Here is a 12924-nt window from a genome sequence, read left to right as displayed (position 1 = left end):
CTCCCAGGGGAGACTATATAAAACAGGCAGCAGACGACACTTTATCCGCAAGTCCTGGGACCTGCACTGCGTGCATCGAGGGGAAAAAACAACACATTCTTGCCACTTGCATCAGGTGAAGACTCCAGATTTCTGGCAGCCAACATCGACGGTAAGTTGGTTTCCGACAGAAACGATAGTTCGTCTTTTGCTGTCAACGTTTCCGCTTGTTGAAAAAGGCGAAAACTTTGATGTTTTCCCCTCTTGTTTGGAATTCCATGCATTTTTAGGGGGTGGGGGCTTTCACTGTTGTTTCATAACAGTAAGGATTTTGAAAAAAAGAAGAAGAAAAAAAAAAAAAAAAAAAAAAAAAAGAAGAGAGAAAAAAGCAAACATGAAGACCTGATAATAATAATAATAATAATAATGGTATTTATATAGCGCTGAATCTTGTGCAGAGACAAATCAAAGCGTTTATACCTTGATACCTTGGAATAAAAGTTTGTACAAGTGAGCAAAAATAAGTAAACAATAAAAAGTTTTTATTTTTACTCTTCTTATTTAAAAAGAAAAAAAAAAGAAATTTCATGCTTGTGTAATCTGCGGCAAATATTGTATTATTGATCACACCAATCACACCCATGTATCTCTGACACACAGCGTGAATAATCAGTTATTAGTTGTTTGTTGTTGTTGTTGTTGTTGTTGTTAATGAAAACTATGTATGTATTTCTCAAGCTTTAGTTAAAGTGCTGTAATATTTCTACATTATCACATCGTGACATGTACGCTTTATTTTCGTGGTATCAGTGGAGGTGCTGAAGAAGCACATCCTATCTGATTTGACATATATACTCGCACAGACACACACAGGCACACATACAGCTAGACACACACACACGGACGCACACACACACACACTCCGCACACACACACACACACGTAGTACATACACACGAAGTGCACACACTCGTAGTACACATACACACACTGACGCGCACGCGTGCACACACTGATGCACGTGCGCGCACACGCACCACACACACACGCGCGTGCGCGCACACACACAAGGAACGCACGCACGCACACTCACACACACACACACACACACACACACACACACACACACACACACACACACACACATCGGAAGAATGTTTTTTGTTAAAGTTTAACAAACACTTGCGTGGATCCTAGGTCTGTCTAACTCGTCACATTTTAAAATCATCGAAACTCCATACGATGATTCAACTGCATTTGATTAATTTTCTTCTTCGAAAAGGCACTGATGACGTTGTTTATTTGGAATAATCTCTTTATGGCCTCTATGCAAATGAGTGCTATATGTGGGCAGAGAGAATAGCACCAGGAAGTGAATATGGCTGTAAAGTCGTAAACAAATTATCTGTTAACGAGGGCGTTACATATGGAGAAAAGCACACAAAAAAAAGAAAAAAAAAAGAAAAAGAAAAGAAGAGAAAAAAGACGAAATGATTGACAATCTATATGCTCTGTTACTTCATGTTATTAGTAATAAATCAAGGGATATTAATCATTATCAATCATTTGATGTGCCTCTTTTATATAGTTTATAGACCAAAACTTAACGCCTCAGATTTCAAACTTCTCGATCATACCCATTATTAGGTACCCATGCTCAGAGAAAATGTTAACACACCTTTTGCTTCACTGTAAAGTAACACATTTTCGTAGACTGATTTCTAGGCGATGACTGCAAATAACTCTCGTCATCACCGAAGCAAAATCTGTTGTTGTTTTAAAAAAAAAAGACCCATTGGAACATTCCTGTAGCCACTGTTTAGTGAAGTTTACTCAGAAAAGACAAACACACACACACACACACACACACACACACACACACACACACACACACACACTAACACACAAACACACACTCACACACACACACACACACACACACACACTGACACACACACACACACACACACACACACACACACACACACACACACACACTGACACCCCCCCCCCCCCCACACACACACACACTGACACACACACACACGCACACACACACACACACTGACACACACACACACGCACACACACACACACACACACACACAGAGGCGCAGAGACACACAGAGAGAGACAGACAGAAAGAAGGAAAGAGAGGGAGAGAAACACACACACACACACACACACACACACACTCACACACTCACACACAATCACACACACATATCATCCACAAGAATCTCTCTGTGTTTCTGTCTCTCTCCCTCTCTCTCTCCCACCATGCTAGTGCCTGTATGCCATTGTGTGTGTGTGTGTGTGTGTGTGTGTGTGTGTGTGTGTTGTTTTGTTTTGATTTATGCTTTTTTTCCTCTGTTATGTATCTCTACTAAAACCATGCTTTCACTTTATTAAATATTGTGTAGTGTAGACCCCATTCAGGGCGGGGACTGGATGTAAAAAAGCAAGCACACCAGTGCTTATGTATTATCCTCGAAAAAAAGAATTTGTCTTGTCTTGTCTTGTCTCTGACTGTCTGTCTATCAGTCTCTCTCTCTCTCTCTCTCTCACCACCTTTACTCCGGCCATTACAGGACTCGAACCATAGCGCTGAGCACTTCCCAACCCAAGACGTGCAACGTTCAAAACTTCATGTCTCCACACATTTGTAGCCAGTGAGAAGTGACCGTGAAAACCTGTCAGAAAAGAGGGAGGCCAAAACCCGCAGGCAATCGTTAGGTTCCCCATAACGAGTCGTGCATACTGCGCTGTTGCCTGAAGGAAAAAAACAGTCTGTGCGTGCAGGGGTAAAATCCTCTTTCTGCAGTCAGCAAAAGTCAACGGTGAATAGCCAGGCTATGAAGATTGTTGTTGTTGTTGTTGTTGTTGTTGTTGATGCCCTTGTCATATTTGTTGTGGGTTGTGCATTACCACTCAGTCATGACGGTCCATATTCATTGAATACACTTCTCTGAAGACAATCAGTGCATTGCTCAGAACCCACGGCTATATACCCAAAAGAGAAGTGGAAGATGCATGCTGACGGTATGATCACGTACCCAGACAATTTCTTTCTTTCTTTCATTATTATTATTTTTAATTTTTCATAAACTTTCAACTCTGAGAAGAAAGGAAGAGTAGGACGATGAAAACCGCAGAACAACACACCACCACCACCACCACCGCCACCCACAGTTACGGTAATGATAACGAGTCACCACCCGTTCGGTTGCAGGTTCGGCACTGACGCAACACTCGCCCAGCCACTGCGTTGCAACGCTCCCGAGTCCTTGCACAGACCGACCCGCAGAGCGGCGGACACCATTGGGAAGATGGAGGTGATGAAGCGGTCCGCGTGGTCTGGGTCGTGGCTGCTGCTCGTGCTGCTGCTGCTGACCCTTCAGCACGCCCCGGAAGTGACGGGCCAAGGGCCTCGCGCTGAACGACCCAGGAGTGTGCTTTCTCGCGGAAAGTAAGTGTGATAATGATGATAGACTATGAAATACTAATGTTGACGAAAGTAATAATGAAAATTTATTTCGTAAAGAAGCTTTTCCAAATAAAACATGCTCATTTGCGCTGTGGAATGTAAAAAACAAAACAAAACAACTGACGTTTAAAACGTACGTTTGAACACTAAATGAAAGATGGTCAACCACATATTCAAGCTCTGTCATCAGACAACACACAGTACTCACAGTACTCATTGTACATATCATACAAATAATAATGGCAACTTTACTGTTGCTCTGATGATGAAAATGTTAACGGCAGCTCTACTGCTACTGTTGGTCTGTCGATGAAAATATTAATTTAATGGCAGCTCCACTGCTACTGTTGCTCTGATGATGAAAATATTTACGGTAACTCTACTGCTACTGCTGCTCTGATGACGAAAATATTAATGGCAACTCTACTGCTGCTTCTGCTCTGATGACGAAAATATTAATGGCAACTCTACTGCTGCTGCTGCTCTGATGACGAAAATATTAATGGCAACTCTACTGCTACTGTTGCTCTGATGACAAAATTATTAACGGTAACTCTACTGCTACTGTTGCTCTGATGACAAAATTATTAACGGTAACTCTACTGCTACTGTTGCTGTGATGACGGAAATATTAACGGTAACTCTACTGCTACTGTTGCTCTGATGATGAAAATATTAACGGTAACTCTGCTGCTACTGTTGGTCTGATGATGAAAATATTAACGGTAACTCTACTGCTACTGCTGCGCTGATGACGAAAATATTAACGGTAACTCTACTGCTACTGTTGCTCTGATGACGAAAATATTTATGGCAACTGTACTGCTACTGTTGGTCTGATGATGAAAATATTAACGGTAACTCTACTGCTACTGCTGCGCTGATGACGAAAATATTTATGGCAACTGTACTGCTACTGTTGGTCTGATGATGAAAATATTAATGGCAACTCTACTGCTACTGTTGCTCTGATGATGAAAATATTAACGGTAACTCTACTGCTACTGTTGCTCTGATGATGAAAATATTAACGGTAACTCTACTGCTACTGTTGGTCTGATGATGAAAATATTAACGGTAACTCTACTGCTACTGTTGGTCTGATGATGAAAATATTAACGGTAACTCCAGTGCTAATGTTGCACAGGCCGCTGGATTATTATCACTGCTGCCACTACTCCAAAGGATAATGACAGAATAGCAAGAAGATGATGAGAACAATAAGGACAGCTACTACTGCCGTCGCAATGGCGACTCCGCAGCTAGTACTGATTCCAGCACTGGTCTGTTACCACTGCTGCTACTGCCCCAAAGGATGATGATGATGATGATGTTGATGATAACAGAGCAAGTTGACAATAATGAAGGGCAACTACTACAGCCTTTGCTGCACACATTACTATGAATACTGCTACACTTCTCTAAAAGAGGAGGCGGTGACAAACAAGAACTTAGGGATGACGACGATAGTGGCAACAGCTACAAGCTCCCGCTGCTTATGTCACTACGACTACTGCTACTATATAATAATAGTAATAGTAATATTGTAATAAGAAGGGGAGTGGGGGGGGGGGGAGGTGCGGGGGGAACAACACCCCCCCCCGCCGCCCCCCCCCCCCCCCAAAAAAAAACAAACCCAAATTCATTTCTGTGTTCGGGAGCATGCCAATGTGCCGATAGCTGTGTGCTCTTGTACACTTTATTTTGACTTAGAAAACACTCACATGCATACACACAGGCACGTAGGCTACACACACAAACGCATATATACACACACGCGCGCTTACACGCACACAATCTTTACCATCACTCACATATTCATCGACACACCCCCCCCACACACACACACACACACACACACAGACGCGCGCGCGCGCGCACACACACACACACACACACACACACACACACACACACACCACGATCACCATTCCTGTCTTGCCATAATATGAGGACATTGGCCGTTTTACGTCACAAAAACCACAGCACTGGCGTCAATTTGTTGTTTTTGCTGCTGAAATTACGTCGGCCGATGACATGGTAATACACTTCATAGTTGCAGTTAGGAATACGCCATTTAGATTTGTTATCTATCGTCGAAGTACTAGTTGCAGTTAGGAATACACCATTTAGATTATTTTGTGATCTATCGTCGAAGTACTAGTTGCAGTTAGGAATACACCATTTAGATTTGTGATTTATCGTCGAAGTACCAATTTTTCATTCGATTTGCAAGCAGGAAGTATTATGATTTGTTCATATACGCGCGTGTGGCTTCTTATCTCTCATTTGTGTATCGGTACAATTCACTTTCGCCGTTCTCCTTTGGCTGTGGTGCATGACGTCACTCCTCGGGTGAACTCCCCTGTGTGTATGTGTGCGCACGCATATGCCTTGTCATGAGTTGAAGGAATGGAGGGAGGCGGTGATGTCAGTGTGTTGAGTGTTCAGAGAGAGAGAGAGAGAGAGAGAGAGACTGACACAAAATAAATATAAAGTGACTGCGGGACAACAACAACAACAAAAAAACTCATCTAAAAAAAGTGACTGAGGGTGGTAATACAGTGGTAGAAACTGAAACAAGTATCTCAAGTGCCAGACAGATTTTCGTGTCACAGGATTATCAGAATGACTGGACCATTAGCATCAAGTCCAAGAGCCATTCTGTTCAGAAGCAATGTTCTCGGCACACTCGTGTATGGATAAGTCACCAAGGGCATCAGTCCTGAACCGTTACCTACGCATGCAGTATTCTGGTTTTGTTGTTGTTGCCCAAACCCATCTCATAGCACCTATATGCAGAACATCACCAGTGAGATCAGCCTTTCAAGAGAAGCTCTGCTGCTGACCTGGTGCCATTTGCTTTGCTTGGTTCGAACTTTTTGACAGTTACACGTGACTAAATGCCTACGTTGTACGCCATTGGTCAGTTCCATACTACACACAGTTAGTAGCGGGTTACGACCATACCAGGCTCTTCCGTCCGAGCAATGCAGCTGGCTAAGAATAAAGAGTGCGAGGAAGACCAAGGGAGACAGACAGCATGGTAATGTTTATCTAATATTTTTTAGCGTTTACCGTAAACGTTTCATTAATGTTGGAAGTTAACATTAATTAAATGTTACCCTGCTCGCAGTACGGTTGAACAAGAACTGAAGGAGAATGGCTATACCTGGGTAAACCAGACAGGTGAGATAGACAGCAGTGGTGATTTCAGGTGGCGGCCGTATGTGCCACAGTGCACGAAGTGGATTCAGCTCAGCTATATCTTAAAATCGTTCGAGTTCTTCAGTGTGCGTATCTCACGCAAAATGCAACCCACCTTCTCGCTGTCTTTTCTTTTTCTATAATGTATTTATTTCTCATTTCAAAAGAAAATTGGATGGCACGATTTGTTGTTAAGACTTTTTGCCGTTCATGATGAAGTTTAACTTCTGCATTGGTTATAATCAAAACGACCACACACACACACACACACACACACATACACACACATATACACGCACGGGCGCACGCAGACACACACACACACACACACACACACACACACATATATATATATATATATATATATGTGTATATATGCACGTCACAGATATATATATATCTAAAGAAAAGAACTGAAATATACAGCAGTTGATATGAACGTACTCGTAAAACATCTATGCCGGCCCGTTGTTCCATGATTGTTCGAAGAGAAAGAAAAATGTCAGACCACTAACCGGAATAAGGACATAATCTTCCAGTGGACATCATTTGTCAGCGTATCATTCTTCCAGGCAATTGCTTTCGTAGCCTGTTCATCACAACGTGTTTCGTTCGTAAATTTGCGTTCTGCGTGGGAAGGTGATAACGCCAACTGACAGCCCCCCACGTCAGAATGATACTGTAGTTTCACGGCTCAGCCGCCGATAATTTCTCCTTCTCCACTAGACCTTGAGTAGTGGTCTGGACGCTAGCCATTCGGATGAGACGATAAACCGAGGTCCCGTGTGCACCATGCACTTAGCGCACGTAAAAGAACCCACGGCAACAAAAGGGTTGTTCCTGGCAAAATTCTGTAGAAAAATCCACTTAGCTAGGAAAAACAAATAAAACTGCATGCAGGAAAAAATACCAAAAAATGAGTGGCGCTGTAGTATAGCGACGCGCTCTCTCTGGGGAGAGCAGCCCGAATTTCACACAGAGAAATCTGTTGTGACAAAAAGAGAAATAAAATACAATACAATAGTTTGAGTGAGCAAGGCAACATGTCCACATTTTGCGCCTTGATGCGCGATTTACTGGTCGCGTGGTATGTTCCCTTGTCATGTACCAGATGACAGTAATCAAGAATGCTGTTTGAGTGTCGAGCAGCCTCGCAGGGCAGGCCAACTGTCATTAGTTCTGGTAATCAAACGTTGGCGTGCCAGGTGAAACGTGACATTCCGGCCTTGTTCCGTGTCGTGTGAAACCGTGTACAACATTATTGATCACTGGTGAAGTACTGTTGTTCAGGTGTAAGGCTCGACCTGTGCTTTGTCTGTATGTTGAGCCCTATGATTAACACACGAGAGAGAGAGAGACAGACATACAGACAGACAGGCAGACAAAGACAGAGATACAGACACAGAGACAGAGACACAGAGAGAGAATGAATGAATGAATGATTTTTTTTTGTTTTTGTTTATAGGCCATTGCCCCTCAAGAGAGAGAGAGGGTGGGGGAGGGGGATAAAAACTGTCATTACAGTCCGGGTCAGAGTGTTTCCGTAACGGTACTCTACAATTGAGAGAACCAAAGGAGGTGTTCCACATGCGATGTTAGCATACGCTATGTTTGCTTAGTGGTATGGATTTTCCTAAGTAATCAGTTGTCTCAGGATAGATCTCATCCCAGTCCTCCATCTCTCTCTCTCTCCCCCCCCCCCCTCCTGTCTGTCTGTCTGTTTCACGTTCCTCAGTCTTTTTGTATCTATTTCTCTCTGTCTCTCTCACTATGTCTATCGCTCACATTGTCAACAAGTCTGGCGTGGAGCCGCGATTCAACGAATAATTCGCCCAACAAGCAAGCGAAAAGGTCCACGATCCGTGGTTTCAGTTGCATGTATATAATTTTCCTTGCGTCTGTGCACTCAAATTTCGATTAGTTTTGCACAGAGTGCTATTAGAATAGAATAGAATATGTCTTTATTACAAAGTGTACCGGGGTCACAAGGAATATTGGGGGAGCGGGGGTGGGGGGGTGGGGGGGGGGGGTGTAGTAGATAACAAGATACGAACATAAATCGAAAATCATACACAAACACAGATACAGTAAAAAAAAAAAAAAAAAATAAAAATTAGGGTACATACAAGTGCATATCAATATATAAACTTGTGCATAGTCACACATGCACGCACTGCACAGACAGACAGACACACACACACACACACACATGCACGCACACACATGCACACACACATACACACACTCTCTCTCTCTCTCACACACATACACACACTCACACGTTTGAACAGAAGCTGCATATTACATGTGGATGGGGCTGATGACTAGATCTTCAGGTAGATGGTTGTTGACAGTTGACATAATCGTGGATATGTATGTTTTTTGTAGTCATGTGACTTGATTTAACGCCAGTTTGCGTCAGTTCGTGTGCCCAGTTCTCTGTTGACAGTATCAGCTGACGACGAGCCAAAGTTGCTTGTTTCTCTCACGATGTTCCGGACTATATACGAGTAGAGTGACATTGTGCATTGTGTTGTATTGTGCTGGTGTTTTCTTGTGTGTGTGTGTGTGTGTGTGTGTGTGTGTGTGTGTGTGTGTGTGTTGAGCTGCATTGTATTCCAGTGTACGGCATTGCATTGTACTTTACAATAATTATTATTTGTATTTGTATTTGTATTTCTTTTTATCACAACAGATTTCTCTGTGTGAAATTCGGGCTGCTGGTCAGGCATCTGCCTGGCAGATGTGGTGTAGCGTATATGGATTTGTCCGAACGCAGTGACGCCTCCTTGAGCTACTGAAACTGAAACTGTACTGTATTGTGCTGCACCGTACTGTGTACTACATTGTATTGTACTGTATTATGTTATATTGTATCGTGTTTCAGGCATTAAACTGACATTGCCTTACATTGCATTGCATCCTGCGTTCGCTTCCAGAGGCCCCGCCACATACTGGGTTACCTTTTCCAAAGTGATTCGAGCCGGAATGAAGCTACCCGTAACTGTGGGGCTGGCCAGCCCGACAGTCTCTTCAGACGTGTCTGTGAAACTGATGAACAAGTCTGCCAACATTGTCGCTGAGGCACCCTTGACCACTGTCAAAGGTGAGGGGATGTTGAGTGTGTGTGTGTGTGAGTGTGTGTGTGTTTGTGTCTGTGTCTGTGTGTTCATGCGCGCGCGCGCGCGTGTGTGTGTGTTCATGCGCGCGCGCGCGTGTGTGTGTTCGTGCGTGCGTGTGTGCGTGTATGTGTTCACGCACGTATGTGTGATATGTTACCGTTTCAACTTTATGAAATACACTAAATATAATTTTAAACGTGTGATTAACTACTTTATCAAAACTTCGTGCTACCGCCATTCTATTTTCTTCTTCTTTTCTTTTTTCAGGTGGATCTAGCATCATTCACCTTGACGTGAGTATAAACCACCTTACACTAAAGCATACGAAGAAGGAATTTGAACATCCAACATTAGAAAAGAGATTAACTTACCAAATACCTTATCATAGCATGCAGTGATTTCACACACAAAAATGGATATTTCAAAACTAAACTTGTCTCACACAGTAAGTATTTCATTGGATACATTCACAAATACATCACATTTTTTAACAGCCAAACTGATATGCAAGCTCATACCAGCGTAAAAATTAACAGTAAAAATACTACCCACTCAACTAAGATCAAAGCCACACATCTGAACCAACCAATCAAGCACTCGCACAGCCTAGCTTTTCCCAGCCAGACCCAAGACAGTACGTCCCGAATCGATCCCAGCCTGTCCAACCCAGCCAGCCCCCAAACTCAAATCGATTCCAGTTCAGCACATCTCTGCCCAGTTCACCCAAAACCCGGGTATCCCAACTAAACAGGAAATCCACCCAGTTCACCCAAAGCCCGGGTCATCCCATCTAAACCAGAAATCCACCCAGTTACCAGCCGCCGTGGCGAAGTGGTTAGCGTCGCGGACTGACGGCTGGGAGGACGCGGGTTCGAATCCCAGCGGAGATGGGTTTTTCGGCCCGTGGCTTAAATGGGGAGACTGGGACCACACAGTCGAGTGTCATCCACTTCAAGGATGCGTCTTTGGGTGTGTTGCTCTAATTACCTGACCAACACTGCAGGTGTCTGTATCTCTCGGGCCTGGTTAACGCCTGGATATCATTATGACAGGAAGCGTAGAGTACAGCCTTGTCACGCAGTCCCAAACCAAAATGGACCTCCATGGCAACATCGTCATCGTCATCCTCCTCCTCCTCCATCATCATCAATACAGACAAAACAGTCTCAAAGTCTGTGGCCTTTCATACCCTGCTTTCATGGTGACCTCAGTTTCGATACTCCTCCATTTCTGTGCTTGGGATGAGTCCTGTCAATGTCTTCAGTGTCGGCAGATTCGTGGGGGGCTGTTGTCTGAGGGACGTGGTGGTGGCGGTCTCCACTCTGGGAGGGACGCTCACTCAGTCTGGCTCCGCGACTAAGCCATTATTGTCGTTAGCAGGGGGCTTAGTAGGTGGTGTCCTGAGTACGTTATATCAGAACAGGCACCACTGAACACCACCGAAGTGACTCGGCAGCAGTGCAGGGTCTCCTCTGGTCTGTGCCCTCCTGGGGACCTAACATCGATGGTTCCCTGCGGACTGCCGACACTGGAACTGTGACGGAATAACCCGACCAAACCAATTTTAACCATGACCCAAACTTCAACACAAATACTCTGTCCACTTTCACTCGACCTAACCCACAACCCCAACGTCCACCAATCACCACCACCACCACCAAAGCGATAACTATTTGGGGCTTTGCGGAGGGGATGGGGGCCTGGGGAGTGGGAGGGGGTGGGGTGGGGGGCTACGGGGGTGCTAGGATTCACCTGTACCCCCACCACCATTTTAAAAAAAAAAAAATCAGGCGAACTGCATGGATTCTGACCACGACAGTCACGCACGCCCCCCCACCCACTGCCCTGATCACACGGCTTTTATCGCGCCACCACACCGCCCTGTCAACCAAAACAAACGAACGAAGCGCAGTCCAAGGCTTTTCCATCATCGCTCACAACCACTGCAACATCTTTCATCATGCCCCTCTCCTCTGTTAAAAAAAAAGGAAAAAAAAAGCAACTTCCCACTACACCCATTGTTCACATCCACCACAACCATCAACAACAACCTAATCAACAGTGTCAGTCCCTGTTCTCCAATTTCTTCCATCCCACACCACACACGCGCGCGCACAAATCAAACAAACAAACACATAAACACACACACACGCACAAACACACACACACACACACACACACGCACACACACACACACACACACACACACACACACACGTTCGAAACAACCTGAACCGTTTACTTTTTGATATCCCTCCTTGGTCAGTGTTTGAACCGCTCTTCTGGCGGTGTTAGTTTCTGACCATTGCAAGTCACTCATGTACTGTGTAACACTGCCACTTACATTGTCGCTATGAATATTGTTTGCCTTTTTCCGATTTTGTTTTTTTCTATGTACCCCTAAGGGGACGTTTTGGAATTAAAATCTTGAATCTTGAACCACAGCTGCCGAACCACATGGACACGTCCTACAGGAGCAAGTACGTGCTGCACGTGTCGGGTAGCGGAGAGGTCAAATTCAACCAGTCCCTTCAACTCAGGGCGGAGGCGAAGTCCTTCTCCATCTTTGTGCAGACTGACAAGGCCAAGTACAAGCCGGGACAGACAGGTGAAGGATTCACACGCGCAGAGCATGGACACACACACACACGCACGTGCGTTCATACACACACACATGTGCACATACGCACGCACACACACACACATACATACACACACCCGCGCGCGTATGCACACACACATACATGCACACATACGCATACACACACATACATACACACACGCTCGCGCGTATGCGCACACACATACACACACACATACGCACGCACGCGCACATGCTCACACATGCACACATACCCCCGCACGCGCACACACACGCGCGCGCGCAACACATGCAGGAATACGTTATCTGTTATAACCATCATAAATATTACAATTGTTATAATTGTTCTTTATTCATTAGCACGGGGGATTGTGATAAAAATGAAATGTGTGATCAGTGAACATAATTATTGAACATATAATTATATTCATTATTTATTTCTCTTCCAGTCAAATTCCGTGTTCTGGCCATGAATCCGAATCTCACCATTCGTGTTGACCCTATGGACATTTTTGTGCGGGTACGTT

The 12924-nt window shown here is 44.4% G+C and overlaps 1 protein-coding gene across 3 annotated transcripts in view; it reads left to right on the top strand.

The window, feature by feature from the left end:
• The window catches only part of LOC143283674 (CD109 antigen-like), a 79007-nt gene continuing 66083 nt past the window's right edge, over positions 1-12924 (top strand). For all 3 annotated transcript variants that reach the window (XM_076589895.1, XM_076589896.1, XM_076589893.1), the window contains exons 1-6: positions 1-151; positions 3212-3448; positions 9613-9779; positions 10063-10088; positions 12241-12403; positions 12847-12917. In XM_076589895.1, the coding sequence (XP_076446010.1) occupies positions 3309-3448; positions 9613-9779; positions 10063-10088; positions 12241-12403; positions 12847-12917 (567 nt within the window). In that variant the 5' untranslated portion in view covers positions 1-151; positions 3212-3308. The remainder of the gene's footprint in view (positions 152-3211; positions 3449-9612; positions 9780-10062; positions 10089-12240; positions 12404-12846; positions 12918-12924) is intronic.

Source organism: Babylonia areolata, chromosome 7, assembly GCF_041734735.1.
Source record: "Babylonia areolata isolate BAREFJ2019XMU chromosome 7, ASM4173473v1, whole genome shotgun sequence".
NCBI classification, from domain to species: domain Eukaryota; kingdom Metazoa; phylum Mollusca; class Gastropoda; order Neogastropoda; family Buccinidae; genus Babylonia; species Babylonia areolata.
This window is presented reverse-complemented; position numbering and strand designations above follow the sequence as displayed.